Source organism: Festucalex cinctus, chromosome 20 (genome assembly GCF_051991245.1).
Source record: "Festucalex cinctus isolate MCC-2025b chromosome 20, RoL_Fcin_1.0, whole genome shotgun sequence".
Lineage (NCBI taxonomy): Eukaryota > Metazoa > Chordata > Actinopteri > Syngnathiformes > Syngnathidae > Festucalex > Festucalex cinctus.
Window position 1 is genome coordinate 15,639,704 of NC_135430.1, and position 17,730 is coordinate 15,657,433.

General features: G+C 38.0%; 1 protein-coding gene and 1 long non-coding RNA gene across 4 annotated transcripts in view; one reads left to right on the forward strand and one right to left on the reverse strand.

Moving 5' to 3' along the window:
* Positions 1-17,730, forward strand: part of col11a1a (collagen, type XI, alpha 1a) — a 63,067-nt gene that overhangs the window by 32,053 nt on the left and 13,284 nt on the right. For all 3 annotated transcript variants that reach the window (XM_077509123.1, XM_077509124.1, XM_077509125.1), the window contains 32 exons: positions 58-111; positions 190-243; positions 1,255-1,308; positions 1,431-1,484; positions 2,054-2,107; positions 2,658-2,702; positions 2,847-2,900; positions 2,994-3,038; positions 4,408-4,461; positions 4,820-4,864; positions 4,964-5,017; positions 5,526-5,570; positions 6,394-6,447; positions 6,804-6,848; positions 7,820-7,873; positions 7,957-8,064; positions 8,553-8,606; positions 9,770-9,823; positions 9,939-9,983; positions 10,090-10,143; positions 10,226-10,270; positions 10,932-10,985; positions 11,303-11,356; positions 13,888-13,941; positions 14,499-14,606; positions 15,767-15,856; positions 16,216-16,269; positions 16,883-16,990; positions 17,065-17,172; positions 17,298-17,351; positions 17,456-17,509; positions 17,587-17,694. In XM_077509123.1, the coding sequence (XP_077365249.1) occupies positions 58-111; positions 190-243; positions 1,255-1,308; positions 1,431-1,484; positions 2,054-2,107; positions 2,658-2,702; positions 2,847-2,900; positions 2,994-3,038; positions 4,408-4,461; positions 4,820-4,864; positions 4,964-5,017; positions 5,526-5,570; positions 6,394-6,447; positions 6,804-6,848; positions 7,820-7,873; positions 7,957-8,064; positions 8,553-8,606; positions 9,770-9,823; positions 9,939-9,983; positions 10,090-10,143; positions 10,226-10,270; positions 10,932-10,985; positions 11,303-11,356; positions 13,888-13,941; positions 14,499-14,606; positions 15,767-15,856; positions 16,216-16,269; positions 16,883-16,990; positions 17,065-17,172; positions 17,298-17,351; positions 17,456-17,509; positions 17,587-17,694 (1,971 nt within the window). The remainder of the gene's footprint in view (positions 1-57; positions 112-189; positions 244-1,254; positions 1,309-1,430; positions 1,485-2,053; positions 2,108-2,657; positions 2,703-2,846; positions 2,901-2,993; positions 3,039-4,407; positions 4,462-4,819; positions 4,865-4,963; positions 5,018-5,525; positions 5,571-6,393; positions 6,448-6,803; positions 6,849-7,819; positions 7,874-7,956; positions 8,065-8,552; positions 8,607-9,769; positions 9,824-9,938; positions 9,984-10,089; positions 10,144-10,225; positions 10,271-10,931; positions 10,986-11,302; positions 11,357-13,887; positions 13,942-14,498; positions 14,607-15,766; positions 15,857-16,215; positions 16,270-16,882; positions 16,991-17,064; positions 17,173-17,297; positions 17,352-17,455; positions 17,510-17,586; positions 17,695-17,730) is intronic.
* Positions 7,504-16,974, reverse strand: LOC144009402 (uncharacterized). Its single transcript, XR_013280911.1, has 3 exons — positions 16,855-16,974; positions 14,492-14,586; positions 7,504-8,053 (listed from the first exon to the last, which is right to left on the reverse strand). It is a non-coding gene; the product is annotated as an uncharacterized LOC144009402 (long non-coding RNA).

The following is a 17,730-nucleotide window of genomic DNA, read 5'->3' on the forward strand; positions in this document are numbered from 1 at the left end:
AACAAGTGTGACGATTTTTCCAGACAACTTGTTTGATTTGTCCTCTCTCCTGTCAAGGGTCTACCTGGTTCAACTGGGCTGAAAGGTGAAGCCGGAGATCCCGGTCCTCAGGTGAGGAGGACGTGTTTAAAAAAAAAATAAGTAAAAGCCACTCAAGGTCACACTGTTGGGTTTTCTCATGTCTACCAGGGGCCCCGTGGCGTCCAAGGGCCCTCGGGACAAACCGGAAAAGCCGGCAAAAGGGTGAGTGAACTCACTGACCCCCGGTCGCACTCGCACTCATGTTGGAATCTCTCTGCGCTTGTCGTGTGTGGAGTTGTTCGTACCCGCTGCTCTAACGCTGAGAGGATTATTTACAAGCCAACAAACAATCGCTTGATAAATTCTGAAAGGCCCGCAAGGCTTCCAATCCTCGGATCAATTGCCGACCTGGTTAATCTGTCTGAAAATGTCAAAGTCAGTCAGAAAGCGAATCGAGGACGTGCGGGCCCAATTTATGTCAAGCGGCTTGACCTAATTGGTTACTAATGAAGTCAAGGCAAATCAATAATCTTTATTAATGGGTCAAAAGGGAGCAGGGTTATTATAGTTTTGGAATTTTTCCTTCTAGTTAGTTTTGATTTCGTAGTTAGTTTTCAGAATGTTATTTAATAAATGTTTCCTTTTAGTTTACTTGTACTACTTGTGTGCAATATTTAAAAAACAGCATGGGAGCGACAATGACTTGACTTGACTTGACTTGAAATGACGTCATCTGAAGGTGCTTTTCTATTGGCTGCTGTGAGATGACATCACTTCTGTGTGGCACACTTTCAAACGTCCATTTTCTGGTGAATATCAAAATAAATCTACTTAAGAACTACTACTCTCTTAAAAAAAATAAAATATAAATAAATAAATCTACTTAAAATCACCTTTTAAAATCATCCCCAAAGGCTTATGCATTAAATTAATTATCAAAGACGAAAACAAAGGACATTTTTGCTCTAATTATAGTTTTTTAAAAAGCATTTTCGTTTTTATTTTATTTTGTTAACTAAATTGTTTTGAGTTTGTTTTTTTTCCATTAGTTTTTGTTAACTAAAATAACCTTTAATGGGAGACAGTTATTTTTAATACCATAAAAAATGTACCTTGAAAGTATCCTGTCTCGGTTTTGATGCCATCATTTTTGTGTTTCTATGACAGGATTTATTGCAAATCTTTGATGCGTATGTTTATCGACATGCTCAAGGTCGCTTGTCTTGCTTCCAGGGTCGTGCCGGAGCTGACGGTGCACGTGGGATGCCCGGAGAGCCAGGCAGCAAGGTACCATTGTCACTATCATTACAAATTAATTTGTATAATTACAAAACAAAAAAACAAAAAACAACATACGTGCATCTCATGGTTATGGTGCTCTTAATTGACATTTTTTTCTTTATAAACAGGGTGACCGAGGCTTTGATGGACTACCTGGACTGCCTGGTGAAAAAGGACATAGGGTAAAGTGCAGTTACATTTTATTTTGTAGAATAATTTGTAATAATTTTATTTTTTTTTCCACCCAAATTTATTTAAAAGGTTAGTCTATTCAGACTGCATTATGAACCCAATATAAACAAAATCATCTTGTAACAGCTGGTCGGTTGGTTGTCATCTGCGTATTATCTTAATTAGTGTTAAAAAAATAAAAATAAAATCTGAAATTACAGTGTGATGACAGACAACCTGCAATGTCATGAAAAAGAAAAAAAAATGAAGAAATGCCATCCATAATCTAAGTTAGTGCAATTTTCTAACTGTTGAACACTTGTCAAACTTTCTCAACCAGTCATCCTAAATCTAATTTTCGATTCCGGATGACTTCTGGATGTTAAACTTTACTGTTGTTACTAAAATTCTGCAAAACATATAAAGTAATATACATAATTGAAGGATACTGTACATATCGATTGGTTGGAAAAGATTTTGAACTTGCCCAGTCACTTCCCTTTTTATAAAATATGTTAACAGAAGGGTATGTGAGGTTGAAGGGCATTCTAATTTTTTTTAATCTTCCTCTTTTTATTAGGGTGAGCCAGGACCAATGGGACCCCCAGGTTCTCCTGGAGAAGATGGACAGAGAGTAAGTACTTCCTATTTTATATACAGAAAAAAAAGAAAAAAATCATCCACTAATATTTTGAGTTGCATCAAACTTTGGTTTATTTCAGTCCTTTTTTTAAAATTAAATCTATAGTCTGAACCATGAAATATATAAGGGAAAATTCTGATTCTTTATAGAGTATTTATTGCTCCTTTTGAACAAACAAAACAAATTGGGTTTTTTTTTTGAAAATCAACTTCCGCTATGAATTTTGATATGTGTCATATTTGATACATCCGGTCACAATGCTTTGAATTTGTACATTTATAAATGTCAAAAATATAATAATAGACATATCAAACATAGTATTTCCAAAAATCAGAACAGTTGCCACTTTTAATAAGTATAAGATCTTGCAAGGTTGCTGGAAAAACCATCAGCTGTGTGATACTGCCCTCTATTGGATTATCCATGCAATGCGTGTGTCAGATTATATACGTCAGGGTTTTAATGGAAAAAAAAATACTTCTGAAATAAATATGTATGGTGTGATAAGGTTATTAACTAAGCTGTCTATTTCTTTCCACAGGGCGAGGATGGAGAGATCGGACCCAGAGGGTTGGCTGGCGAGAGTGTAATTTTTTTTTTTCCTATTCTGAGCATCCCAAATGTTATTCTAATGCTTGAGCAAAAGTGTCCACATGCTTTTCTTATGGCCAAAGTACATCATTTTATTTTTAAAATCCACTATAATTGAATTCTTCTAATTTTTTTGTAGGGTCCAAGAGGTCTTCTTGGACCTCGTGGTTCCCCTGGACCACCTGGCTCACCTGTATGTACTTCCTCACTATACTGTATATTTGATCACTTCCTGACATTTTTAATTTGCATTTTTCCTCATTGTTTCCTTAATTATCCCTCACAGGGTGTTGCTGGGGTTGATGGGCCTCCAGGTCCAAAAGGAAACATGGTAAGAACAGAACTTTGTATGTATTTTAAAATGTTTAGCCGGCTCTGCAGTTTTACACCGTCTACATTGGGCTCTTAACATTCTTTTGGGATTCACAGCTGTGAGGTCAGAGGTCATTCCTACGGCCTGAAAGGACCTACAGAGGAGAAATGTCATTTGCTTACATTCTACCATGTGATCATGATTTTATATTATATTTTTGTGGGAATGCTGAAGCATTCCCACATATGTTATTGTGATTTTTATTCTCCACACTTTTTTTTGCCGCCTAACAACTCCCACATAATACTTCCAATTTACATTGTTCAAATTTCAACTAGTTTAAAAAATTGAACGCCTCCCGGGGTATATATCATCTGATTCCACATTACTTACAGTATTTGCACAATTTAACATTTAATATCAACTTCTCCCCATTCATTTTCAATGGGAGTCATTGAACTTTTTCGAAGTATCACTTTCCACGCCCACTTCCATATATATAACTTACCATCATTACCAGGTGTCTTACACTGCTCTGTGGCACAGTTTGTAAAGTGCGTTGTCCAGTAACCAGGAGATTATAATTTCATACTTTATCTCTCAATTTGCTTTCAGCATTTCCCCGCAATTTCTCCAGAAATTGCACTTAGTCTAGTTGTTTTGGCATTTGTTATAAATAAAAATCTGAAGGATGAGCTACAGGGAGAAAAGTTCATCTGTAAACTGTTAATTGTGGGAATGCTGAAAGCATCTCACATATGTTATTCGGATCTCCTCACTTTTTTTTTTTTGCTGAGAAACAACTCCCACATAATATTTCCGATTTACATCATTCAAATTTCAACTTGCTTCAAAAATTCACGCATTCTGGAGTATGTTTACCATCTGATTCCACATTACTTACAGTACTCGCACAATTTGACGTTAAATAATAATAATAATTTTCAATGGAACTGACATTGAACTTTTTCTCAGTCACACTTTCCACGCCCACTTCCCTTCATGCAACTGATCATCATTACCAGCAATGATACTTCTTGGTTCTTTTTATTCATTTGCCTGTTAACTTCAATTAAAACTTTGTAATTTTCTCATAATTTATCTTTCAATTTACTCTATAAGCATTCAGCTTAGCATTCAGCTTTCCCACGCAATTTCTCCAGAAATTGCACTTAATCTATTTCAGAGAAACATAACACATTTTTTTGTTGAATTTTTATGTGTGTGTTATGCTTCACTATTGCTAACTTTCGGTCTATTTTGCTGCTACTTAAAAGGACAACACCTCCTTGTGCGATATTAACACGAGCAATCCAAGTGCCGCTTGTGAAATTAATGCAGACATTGTGTTGTGTTTACTTTGACCGCTATTCCTCATTTTGTTTAGGGACCACAAGGAGAACCGGGACCGCCGGGCCAGCAGGGAATTTCAGGAACTCAGGTAAAGTCATTAATCACAGCCTGTCTTGCAATCTTATGTCAAAACAAAGAGTGTGTAAAAGCTCCCATTATGTTTAGAGTTCACCCTCTCATTTGAAGTAAACACACTTTCTCACCAATATTTGCAGGGTATTTTTGTAGTTGATTCATTTGATAGCATCCTATTCATGTTAAATTCCTAAAAGGGGCCATAAAAAAGCTAACGTTTCCTCAGATTACCCCGTATTTTACCACATACGCACAAGCTTAACATTCTTTCACCAGCTCAACTTTACAGTGCTGACGTACTCCGCATCTGATTTTTTTGTGCGTTGTCATAGAAACCAAGTCTCATTTCTACGTATGTGCTTATTTCATAGGGTCTTCCCGGTCCCCAAGGCCCTATTGGACCTCCTGGTGAAAAAGTATGTCCTAATTATTAGAAAATTACATGTATACATCTGTATAACCTGACTACATATTTTATTGCAATCCTAAATCCTTGTGTTTTTCATCATCTGCAGGGTCCCCAGGGCAGGTCAGGGTTGCCCGGACTACCTGGTGCGGATGGACCCCCTGTACGTGCTCTTATTACCCGTATTCATACATCCTGAATATCAATAATACGTCTTTACATTTTGCTGTGTATGTTTCATAATGTGTAGGACATCTTTCAATTGCATGACTAAAAACAGTGTCTATCACATATCACATATCATATCTAGCTAGCTATCTACTTCATATAATCTGAAAAAAAAATCCCTCACTTTGTATTGGTGTTATGTTGTACAATTTACATTGTCCTACGTTTCCCCCCAAAATCAATTGTCAGCTCTTTAAGTGGAGCTTCTTGAAATTTGAAGAGTAAAATGTCATACATATTGTTCACCACAGGGAAAAAAAAAAGCTATAAAAGTTGCAATTTGCAGACTGACTCGTTTATTTTAATTCTATGTAGACATTATGGATCAGCAGAAATGCTTGCCCATTTTTTTTTAAATACTGTGTATTTACCCTCACGGACAACTTATATCCATATTTCAACTTTTAGTGTAATCTGTGCTATATCTGTTTATGTTTTTACAGGGTCATCCTGGCAAAGAGGGTCCAGCTGGAGAAAAAGGAGCCCAAGTAGGTGCTTTTATTGGAATTTAGTTTGTCTTTTTACCAAGATAAAAAAAAAAAAGAAGCCATCATTATGATGCAATAAAACATTTTTATAACTCCAAAATCGTCATTTTTCAGAAACGGCATATTGGTTCAACCATTAACATTGCATTATCAAAAGGGGTCAAGCCATTTTCAATATTTAAAAATGGTCAATAATTGGAAAAAAATGACACCCCCACATGTGGACTGACCAAAAGTATCGATTTTTGAACAAATATTAAATTTGCCTAATTTGACCAATGAGGTTTTCGCGATATATTTTTTGGGATTTTTTTTTTTTAATTATTAATTATCAGCAATATTATGATCATCTTCGGACAAGAAACTGATACAAAAGCTCTGTCAAGTGAAGATTTTATATATTTGAAACATCACGAAAGGTCAAACAGTCTAAAGCAATTTTTCCCCCCAAAACTTTTTTGAGCCAAGTCACCCATTTTACATTTGAAATATCATGGCAGACCACCAAAGAAGAAGCTGCAAAAGTGTAAATACTGAAATAACGACCATCTCATCTCATTTTACTCATAAATTGAATTTTAAATCTGGTCTCTCTATTTGACCACCAAACTGCTATTTAGCATTATGAATGGCAACAGGTTGATACACGGGTTAATTGTTGTTTCGGCCATCTTTTATGGAAAAGCATTTAATTGTTCAGCCCATCACTATACGCCATTGACGTAGATAGCCGAATAATGATATTTGGAATGAATGAATAATACTTTTAATTACTGTTTATTTACTAGTGATTCATATCAATGCACTTCTATTCTTCTTTCAGGGTCCAGTGGGTCCTCAGGGCCCAATCGGCTATCCTGGGCCCCGTGGTGTAAAGGTAAGGGTTATGGTTAGTCTAATTTAACTCATTGACTGCCATTGACGGAAAAAGACGTCAAATAATGCATTTTTGCTGGGCTGGCAGTGAATGTGTTAAACACAATGTGCCAATATATTTTGTGATTATATTGCAGCATCCTGTTTTCCTTTTTTTTATTTTTTTTTTAAGGCAAATGTTTAAAAATCCATCAATTTTGGTTACATCTCATCTTAAGTCATTGACTGCCATTGACGGAAAAAAACGTCAAATAATGCATTTTTGCTGGGCTGGCAGTGAATGTGTTAATAGTGCAGTCATAATATTGCTGTAAACTTCCATTTATTGAGATAATTAAACTTTTTCCTGTCCAACAGGGTGCTGATGGTGTGAGGGGCTTGAAAGGTTCAAAGGGAGAAAAGGTAAGAAAAAGAATTTATGATTGTAGGAAAACACGTTGCTCAGATAATATTATTGTATGTATCTTCAGTGCCATTTACGGGTATACACGTCAAAGATCCATTTTAACTGGACTGTCAGTGAATGAGTTAAAAAAAATGTCATGCAAAAGGCAGAATTGGCCACATGATCAACAACGACGACTTTTCTCATGTTTCTGAGGAAGAATATTTGAGGAGGCGCCTGTTAGCGTATTCAAGCGTATTCAGCGTCCGCAACTCGGGCCCGTCTTTGCCCTCCTCACGTCCGTCTGAATCCTTTGAGCTATTGCCTAGCAGAGGTCAGACGGCGGCCTCCTCCGGCGGAGACAAAGGCTGCGCGAATGTGAAGCTGTCGTGCTCAAGGCGTCTCACTTTCAAAGAACAATTCGCTTCATCTCCAGCCGTTTGAAGTGTTTGCCTGCGCGTCACCACGCGGAATTTCAACGAATCCGTCTTTGAAGTATCAGAGATGGTCACTTGAGATCGATACAAGTTATGTTGGGGTAAAATACGCCATCTGACTGTGTGATGTTGTTGTTGCCATAGTGACAGGTATGTGTGTGTGTGTTAGTTCCTGAATCATTTAAGTGTGTGATTTGAGCCTTGGGGATAAAGGTTTTGTCATGAATAAGGGATGGGTTTTACCTCATGTGTGAGTATGAGTAAGCAGCGCTAAATTATCTATCAAATAGAATAATAAAAGACAGGTGACACAAAATTTGCCAAACAGACATGGGCTGAATTTTGGATATTGTAGAATTAAACACGTAATAATCCAGAGCATCCGTATGTGCTAAATGAATTGCCGATATGTGAAACTGTTTCACAATATGATCTGCTGAATTATTCCATATTATAGGAATGATTTTGAAGTGCGAACTGAACCGATTGCTTGCAAAGACCAAATGAGCAGTTCTAGAAACATGCTGTAGGTTGTTCTTGTTTGGTTATAGGGCGAAGATGGCTTCCCGGGGTTCAAAGGTGACATGGGGATCAAAGGAGACCGGGTGAGGAAGAGTTCGTTCTTCTGTGTACAAGTCACTCTAGGTCAGCATCTTGATTTGTGTTTTTTAACATACCGTAATGTCAGGGTGAGGTTGGCATGTTGGGGCCCCGTGGAGAGGATGGCCCAGAGGGTCCCAAGGGAAGATCAGGCCCCAATGGAGAGTCGGGTCCCTTAGGTCCTGCTGGAGAAAAGGTAATATGACAGGTGATAGTATACACCGTTATTTGACGTTAGCGTGGCTTAAAGCGGAAGTCAACCTTAAATATTTTTTTGATAATATATGACCTCACTAGTCTAAACATCACATTCTGATTAATATTGATTTTATCCATCTCAGGGGGCGGCCATTTTGTCACTTGCTGTCGACTGAAGATGACAATGTTGTCCAGGGCTCAGGCAACACCCAATCAGAGCTCACCCGGCTTCTGAAGCTGAGCTGTGATTGGTCGTATCCTGAGACCTGTAATAGCAATATTGACGTCATCTTCAGTTGACAGCAAGTGGCAAAATGGCCGCCCCCCGAGATGGATAAGAAGGGCTCGATTTTGCTTCATAACTCATATTCCACTAACGCAATATTAACCAGAATTTCATGGTTAGACTAGTGAGGTTACATATAACATATTGTCAAGAATTTTCTGGGGGGTTGACTTCCATTTTAATGATTTAATATTTCTCAGGGTAAACTGGGAGTACCAGGATTGCCAGGATATCCAGGAAGACAAGGACCTAAGGTACGTTATTGTTTATTTATAATCCAAATGCTGCATATTGTACAGAATATGTGGAGGTATATGGTGATCAATAAATCAAGGAATTGGGGTTAGGGACCCTAACCCTAACCCTATGTGAAATGATCAAGGATTGTCTGAGTCAATTTTTTTCCACATTTCCAATGCAATCAGATGTGCGCATCACACAATGGTAAGATGGTCTTTAATTGCCTGCTCGTGAAATTTGGTGTAACATGATTATGTTCCTTTGTCTTTTGTTTTTGACTCATGACATTCTGTGTATTTACGCATGTGCTCTTCATATGTGTCTTTGCTTTTGTTAGCCTAATAATGTTATGTCCCAAGTTCTTTTTGAACATTTTGAAAAAAAGAGAAAAATGTGAAGCTGCCATGTCAAACATGGCATTGGTCAGAAAACACAAAAGCAACAAGGTTCAAAATCCGAGTAATAAACATAAGACATGAGAAGGACATGATGCATCAACAACTTCAGCAACAATGGACTAACGCAAAACAAGGGACTATATACACACACACACACACACACAGACTAATTGACACGAGAGACACCTGAACAAGACACACGTGGCTGTGGGCCCTGATTGGCTGACACAAGAGGGGCGGGGCGAACAAACACAGGTGGACAGTATCACACTTAACAAGACAAAAGGTCAGACACAAGGAAAACATAACAAAACAGATCACCATGAAACCAAAAGAAAAGAACACAAAAACACAATCTACACAAAACGAAAACACTCACACACGCAAAAAACAAACAAAAAAAAAACAAAAAAAAACAAAAAACAAAAAAAAATTAGCTATTAGGCTAACAGTATTTTCACTTAAGTTCTGCCAAAATGATCAAGAATCAAGATTGTGATTTGTGGCGGAATAAAGAATAAAAAATAAAATAAAATTAAAAAAAAAAAAAAAGCAGTGACCAGGGCTATTATATAATTACAAAAAACAATTAAATAACTACAATTAAAATTGAAAAATCCTTAAAACAAAAACGCTTTAAAAATAAACAAACAAGTGAAGTAATTATGAAACTGACCTTTGTTATCGGTGTGAAACATAAACAGCAAAGAGTTGTGATGAATACAGGACGAGTGCTCTGTGTGCCATATCATTTTTTTTTTCCCTCCTATTTTTGCCAGGGCTCCAGTGGTTTCCCAGGATTCCCAGGAGCCAACGGAGAGAAAGGTGCTCGGGTAAGAAATGCACTACATATAATATTGATCTTCATTCTATAGGGCTGAACAATGTTGAGCAGTGACAGATGAGTATTTGTATATTTTTTTTTTTTTTTTGTGGGCTCTCTAATAGGGTGTTGCAGGCAAACCTGGTCCAAGAGGACAAAGAGGCCCAACGGTATGTAGCAACAAACCCATCATTTCCAAGTTACATCAATTCTTTTATTTTTGAAATTGTGCTTTGTTTATCTCATGATAATCGGTTGACTTTTTTTTTTTTGTAGGGTCCTCGTGGGGCTCGAGGAGCAAGAGGCCCAACAGGAAAGCCAGGGCCCAAGGTATAAATACGTAATATTGGATCAATGGAAATAGAAACAGCTTTCAGAATATGGACTTGTCATTTTTTGTTGTGTGTTATAGGGCACATCAGGCAATGACGGTCCTCCAGGTCCACCTGGTGAGAGAGTAAGTCCATGCATGAGTCTAATCTAACAGTTTGGCAGTAGTTTTTTGTATTTTGTATTTTTTTTTTAATAAGGGGAAAAAAACATTTGTGCATGTAGGGAAATACCTGCATAGATGCTGCTGTTGCCTTTTTTTTTTCAAATTACATTTTATGTTGACCGAGATGGCTACAGTGCTTGATAAACAACTTTTACTTTGCCACCTTTGCTGTATAAAGAATATACAGAATTTAAAAAAAAAAAAAAAAAAAAAAAAAAAAAAAGTTAATTAAAGAATCCAGCAAGCCTTGATAGACTTTATGTGTCGATAAAATGAAGCCTAATGGAGTGTGTTGGCCGAGCGGCACTTGGATCCAGTTTCTTGCTTGGAATAAGGAATTGATTTGAAAAGTATTTTTTATCTGAATGTTATTAATATTACATTTAATACCTTTTGGACTGTAACCATGTTCAATGTTGGTATCTCTCTCTCTCTCTCCATATGTCTTATTTAATTTCTTTGACTACCTCTGTATAATTTTGCAGTTTCCAACCGCTTATTAAATATAGCAGTGATTTGAACAAACTCTCTTGTTGGTCATTGTAATGTTCCTTTTTTTTTAAACTCTGGATTATTTCCACACATTTTGTCATTGGTCTGACAGTTGATATATTTATTATAGGGACCTCAAGGACCTCAGGGGCCTGTGGGCTTCTCTGGACCCAAGGGGCCACCTGTAAGTACACTTTAAATGTAATACAATGCACTTGAAGTCAATAAAATGCAAGTTGATTTGAGAAGTTCATTCACCACAGTGGTACGTACAATTCTGTAAAATGATAATTAAGCAAGAACATTCCCATTAATTCTTTCAGCCCTGTAATAGTCATGTGGGTCATTAGTTGTAATGTTATTGTCTAGACATATATTTCTTCTTTTGTTGCGCCATATGGCCTGCTTACAAAGCATTTATTAAATACTGCAGTTGTGGCTAAAATGGCTAATTTGGTGTGTTTTTCTTACTGATGTGTGTATTTATTTCCTCCAAATAAGGGACCACCTGGAAAGGATGGGCTGCCCGGGCATCCGGGCCAGCGTGGCGAGACAGTAAGTACTTTCAGAACATATTCAGTATTACACACCGTGTGTTATATGGCTTAGTCCAGTGGTGTCCAAACTACGGCCTGGGGGCCATTTGAGGCCCACCATGCATTTTTTGGCGGCCCGCGGCAAATACTAAAAATAACTTTTCAATGTTGTTTAAAAAAAATAAAAAAATAAAAGGGTGGATTAAACATTTCTAGCTATGCAAAAACAAATTTGCAGCTACTAATTCAGTTTCAGAAATAAAAATAGTTTTATCCACATGTTGCTTAGTGTCAAGGCAATTTATAATTGCTTCATTGATTTTTACCATGTTTAACTCATTCACTGCCACTGACGGAAAAAGATGTCAAATGATGCATTTTTGCTGGTTTCGCAATGAATGTGTTAATAACTTAAAAAAAAAAATAATAATAATAATCAAAGTGGCCCTTGCAGCTTTCTATTTTTCTGTATGTTGCCCTCAGAGGAAAAAGTTTGGACACCCCTGGCGTAGTCGTTTGTGTCATATTTCCAAGATGAATTTCTTGGTATGACAAGAGATAACCGTTCATCTTTACACAAGAGTCTATATTCCCGCCGACATGAGATTAATCCAACAATAAAAAAAAGCAAAAGTCGGACCGGGTCGCATTCATTTGCGCCGCTTTTATTCCATACTTGAAATGCATCAGCAGTTGGACAAGACTCAGCGGGCAATAAGTTCTTCTAAAAGCTCGCGCGTCATCACCTCATATGATACCATCCGTTTCTGCTATCGGAGCGACCATATACTCTTCATTAGAATGTTTATGGTCCTCGATTTATAGCTGGAGAGCGCGCTCTGCGGGCGTCCGATGTGTGGATTGATTACGGCAATAAAGATGCTGATGGGGACCGAGGCCCATCAGCACAAGTTGCATTGCAGGAAGTGCGTGTAAAGATTTTGTAGCGTTTGGTCACAGTCAAACCGGATCTCTGCTTTTACTAAATGAGAGCAATATTAGATTTGGAGCTTGATGGTCATTTGTTTGAGTCGTGAGGTGGACAGTATGCATCAGAGAGATGCTAGTCTGTTGAGATGCCCTTGAGCAAGGCACCCTCCCCATTCTGACATTTTTTGTGGTCCTCTTTCACTCTGGATCTCATCTTTTACTGCCAAGAAAACAACCCCTACAGTGCGAGCCGATTTCGAGCATTTTAACTCATCTTTCAAGGCAGACAAAATATTGTGTTTACTACATTTACAATCTGGGTAACCAAATTAAAGATTGCAGTCCATTCTTTCTTATTCTGTTTTTTAGTAATCACCATTAGAGAAGAGGTAATTTGAGTGGCAATCAAGCAAAAATAGAAAAATCAGGAGAAAACACGCTTTTTGTTTAACATTTTCTCCACAACAGTGACTTTTACACTATTTTTTTTTTTTTTTAGTGACGCTCTGTGAATTAGGTTTAATATAACAAAGGCTTTGATCATCCATGTCATCCTTGAAAACGTTCTATTTCATTAGATTTCATCAGATTCCTTCATATTTCATTGTAATTCCAGACACCGGCAGCCCATTGAAAAGAGATACAATGCTGCCATCTCTTGGCCATAGTTAGTGCGTGTTTTCAGGCAGCGCTCCATTAGACGTTGCACTTCCCATTAAAAAAAAAACAACAAAAAACAAACAAACAGATGACGTTATTTGACGTTCATGGCGGCATACATCGGGATTTTACTAATCGTTATTCAACGTTTTTGGCGGTCAAAGAGTGAACGTTTGTGATCTGGTTCTCTGTGTGGTCGCTCTGAGTCCCTCTCTCATTTGGTGTTCCACAGGGTTCTATTCTGGGGCCCCTTGTGTTTTTATTGTATTCATTGCCCCCGATTTCCATTTCAAGGAAATAAAATATTTCCTTTCACCGCTCTGTAGATGACAGTCAGATTATGTCCCGCTAAGCAAAAAGGATGCTTCTGATTAAGGCCACTTTTGTCCCGTTTAGAGGAAATCAAGGCCTGGATGACCTTGAATTTGTTGAGGACAAGCACTATAGAACTGGATTTTGCAACCACAGCCATTTTTTTAAATGATGGGGAAAATCACAAACGTTAGTTTGTCCTATGAAGGGTAAAGAATGTTAAAGCGGATCCAAAGGGAATACTGTGCTGCATAAACCAATCAAGCACAAGTGTGAACTTATTCAGCAGCTTTTTTTTTTTTTTTTTCCACAACTAATTGTTCAGTAGCCTCCACTCCCCAGAGAACGCTGTGCGTGTTTACACGCGTGTGCGTGTGCGTGCATGTGTCAGTGTCGTGCTTCATGATGACATTCAAACTGTTCTTGACACAAGTAACAGACGTCCTCCGGAGATGATGTAAAGTTACTTGAAATGAGTGAGATGCTCTATCTAGGTGGTGCAGTGACGTTGCTTAGGAAATACAGCAATATGATATGTTACGTTTTAAGATTTATATTAGTAATTGTAACAATATACAGACACGTTACAAATATATGTTTTTAGGGTTGTTGTTTGTTTTTAATTAAAGTGTCTGTATTTTCTTACAGGGTTTTCAAGGAAAAACCGGTCCACCAGGCCCAGGAGGTGTTGTCGGGCCCCAGGTAAAAAGATATATATTTTATTTATTTTTTTCATCATTAATCGCATGACAATAGTTAAGCTACGTTTTCATACTTTGTGAACATAAAAGTGGGAAAATCTTAGTTAAAATGAAAAATATGTACTGTACTGTCAAAAACAAGTGTGATATTGATTTGTTTTGAGGTCATTTTTCTGCCACTAGATGGCATAATTGCATTTGTAAGACGGTGACAGCTCAGTGCAGTGCATTTTTCTTTTAATATTAATAGCCATCTAATCTTTAAAATAAAGTAACTTGTGAAATTCTGCACATTTTTAAAATGGTAAAATATAACTTGACCCCAGTCTCCGCAAATATATGCATTATTAAATGTCTTATTGCTAAATTTTGACATGGATGTGTCTGCTGCGTTGCTACTGGAATCTCCCCAGTACAGGCTTTCCAAGTGAGCGGTCATTTATCATACGTTGAAAAAATTAGTGGCGTTAAAGGAACTTTAAATTAACCCACTAATTTGACACTTCTATAGTTTGCACTTCTTGAGCTTTATATTCAACCTTGGTTCTAACCTTATAGGGACCCACTGGAGAGACTGGTCCTGTTGGTGAGAGAGGCCACCCGGGACCCCCTGGTCCACCCGGAGAGCAAGGTCTCCCAGGAGCTGCTGGCAAAGAGGGAGCAAAGGTAAGTCAAGACAGCATGTTGGTAATCTAGTAAATAAAGATTCTGTTTATACTTCTATAACAGTTAAAAATCTCCGCAGACAATTAATTTGTCACCAGTTCATTCTATACAGTATGTTGTGAGTCGCCTTTGAACATATATGTGCGTTATGCAATACATATTGGAAATGCTTTGGCTAAATTCTCCCCTTGGCCAACATTTGAGAGCCCTTTAGAGACAGTCAGAAGACATTTTGTAGAAACAACTCCCCTGACTTTCTGTAACACTTAACCTCCATCGCACCTCTCCTCTCTCCAGTCTTGTGCTTTCATTTCCAACCTCATCTTCCCTAAAACAGACAATCTAATCAAGTCTGTCAGCTAACTCTAAACACTTTACTACTCCCAGACCCATTTCCCTCCTTTGTTTTCACTCAGGCCTCTGTTTTAGTATGCCGGGGACACTTTGCTGAAGTCCAAGCAGCAGTCTAAAATCCTTTTATAAGCCCCACAGGCTCTCCTGCGGCTGTGCCGCCCTGTTTGCAGCATGCGCAATGTGAAGAACAAAGCTCGAAGAAACTTTGATTCTTAAAAAAAAGTCAGATTTGATTTAATTGAAGCATTCGTTTGACATCATATTACACATAGTTACCGAAATGGTATTTTCAACTAGATTAAGTGCAATTTCTGGAGAAATTGCGTGGGAATGCTGAAAGCTGAATGCTAAACTGAATGCTTATGAAGTAAATTGAAAGATAAATTACGTGAAAATTACAATGTTTTAATTGAAGTTGAAGGATAAATGAATAAAAAAAGAAAACTTGAACTGCAATCTGTGTAAGGAGGGGTTTAATCATTTCAGAGAAATTATAATCCATTTCCTGATTCGGTAGTCAGTTGGTACCAAACCATCGAATGTACTCAAATATGGTCCAAGTGGGGTTTGAACCCGGGTTCTCTATGTAGGAAGCGGTTGGTTGCTCTAACGACTGAGCTCACTTTCCTTGTTCAAATTTATGGCGTATGTATTTTAAAAAATAGCCATCTGATGATAGCCAGCGTGCATTTAATCATTTCAGTTGCCATGTGATATATTTGCAATGTACAGTCGTTGGTGGGATTGTATGGAAGTGGACGTGGAAAGTGGGACTTTGTTGACTATGTTTTCGATTTTGTGTTCAGGGAGACCCCGGACCCCAGGGTACTTCTGGTAAAGACGGCCCCCCCGGCCTCAGAGGTTTTCCAGGCGAAAGAGGTCTACCCGGCGCCACGGTAAGAGCTACCACATGTTTTTGCTATAGAGCAGGTGACAGAGATTTTGTCCATAAAAAAAATGAAGCGGTACCTATCTCTCACTATGTGATTATTTGGACACAGAAACTCACATTCAATCATTTGTAGAAGGAATGCAATGTGACATGGAACAAATGATGTCATCTCCTGCAATGCATCATGGTCCAAGCTTTTAGAAACATACAATTTTTGGTTAAGGATCCTTTTAAAGTGTTTCTCGTGTTTAATTGTTCTTTTTTTTTCCTTTTACATATTCATACCCAACTTTACTATGGCTTGTGACGGAAAAACTGTACCGATGAAGGAAATAATCTACTTCCTTTGATTTTCATCCTTAGGGTCCTGCAGGTCTGAAGGGAGGAGAGGGGCCCCAGGGTCCACCTGGTCCTGTTGTAAGTACTATAGGTGAATGTGTTGCAAAATCAGAACGATAATCCAAATAGGGATCAAGATATTTTTCATCAGGATGAGAATTATGTGTTTATTTGGGAATATAATAATCAAGCTAAATTTTGAACAGATTTTAATCCAGCTAAATTTATCTGAATTTTTACTTATTGTATTTATTAAATAAAATAAAATGTAAAAAAAAAAGTATAATAAATAAATAAATAATCTGATATTCAAGGCAATAACATTACAGGTATATTTTGGGACGCACCATCTCTAATTTATTATGCAACTCATCGTTAATGGGATCTACCATCGCATTAAATCTATTCAGATGGGCTTGTGTTAAAACACATTTTACGTGTAATCTGTTGCTCATGTTGAAGATTATGCGTTGAATAATTGGCATTCGCTTTCATCAGGACCTTTCCGATGACATCAGTCTTCTCATCTTTTATTAATTGCAATCCAACAGAGTAGACATTTAGATGCATGCCATCACTCCTGCCTAGATCACGAGCTGATATGACATTTTGTGCAGATGAATATACTCATATAACAAATATGTGTACATAATAAACAAATACCTAAATTCAAATTGATCTCTCCATGAAGGGTTCTCCTGGTGAGAGAGGTGCCGCTGGTTCAGCAGGTCCAATCGGCCTTTCTGGTAGACCTGGCCCTCAAGGTCCCCCGGGTCCTGCTGGAGAGAAAGGTGCACCTGTAAGTATTGGTTTCTTTCCTTATCTTTGTTGAAAAAAAAAAAAAGATGCTAACAAATGTGTTTACTGTATTAGGGTGAGAAAGGTCCTCAAGGTCCAGCTGGTCGGGATGGCGTCCAGGGTCCTGTGGGTCTGCCCGGACCTGCAGGACCTCAAGGTCCACCTGGAGAGGATGGTGATAAGGTCAGTAAGCCACATGACGGTATTTAATCGTTTGTTTGCCTCATAACTGAGCTGTAAATATAGATAGTGTCAATAACGGACATTTATTTGAGGCAGTTGACTGATCTTTATGTGCATTTTCCTAGGGAGAGGTTGGCGAGCCGGGCCAGAAAGGAAGCAAAGCTGATAAAGGAGAACAGGTAAGTTCTGGAGGGATTTCCTTCCATACCAGTTGATATTTTTTAATTAACAATAACTATTCATGTTTTTTTTTGTTTTTTTGGGGGATGTTTATGTTTATTAGGGTCCTCCCGGCCCAGCAGGACTTCAAGGTCCCATCGGTGCCCCAGGTCCTGCTGTAAGTGTACCTGCTTCGTTATTAATTAAACCGCCATTTTTTGAGCCTTTGTTCTATTTCAAATTGTGGGTCCCCAGGGAGCTGATGGAGAGCCTGGGCCGAGGGGTCAGCAGGGCATGTTTGGACAGAAAGGTGATGAAGGAGCCAGAGGTTTCCCTGGACCACCTGGTCCCATCGGCCTGCAGGTTCGAGCCATTTACAATCTATTTCCAATAGACTTT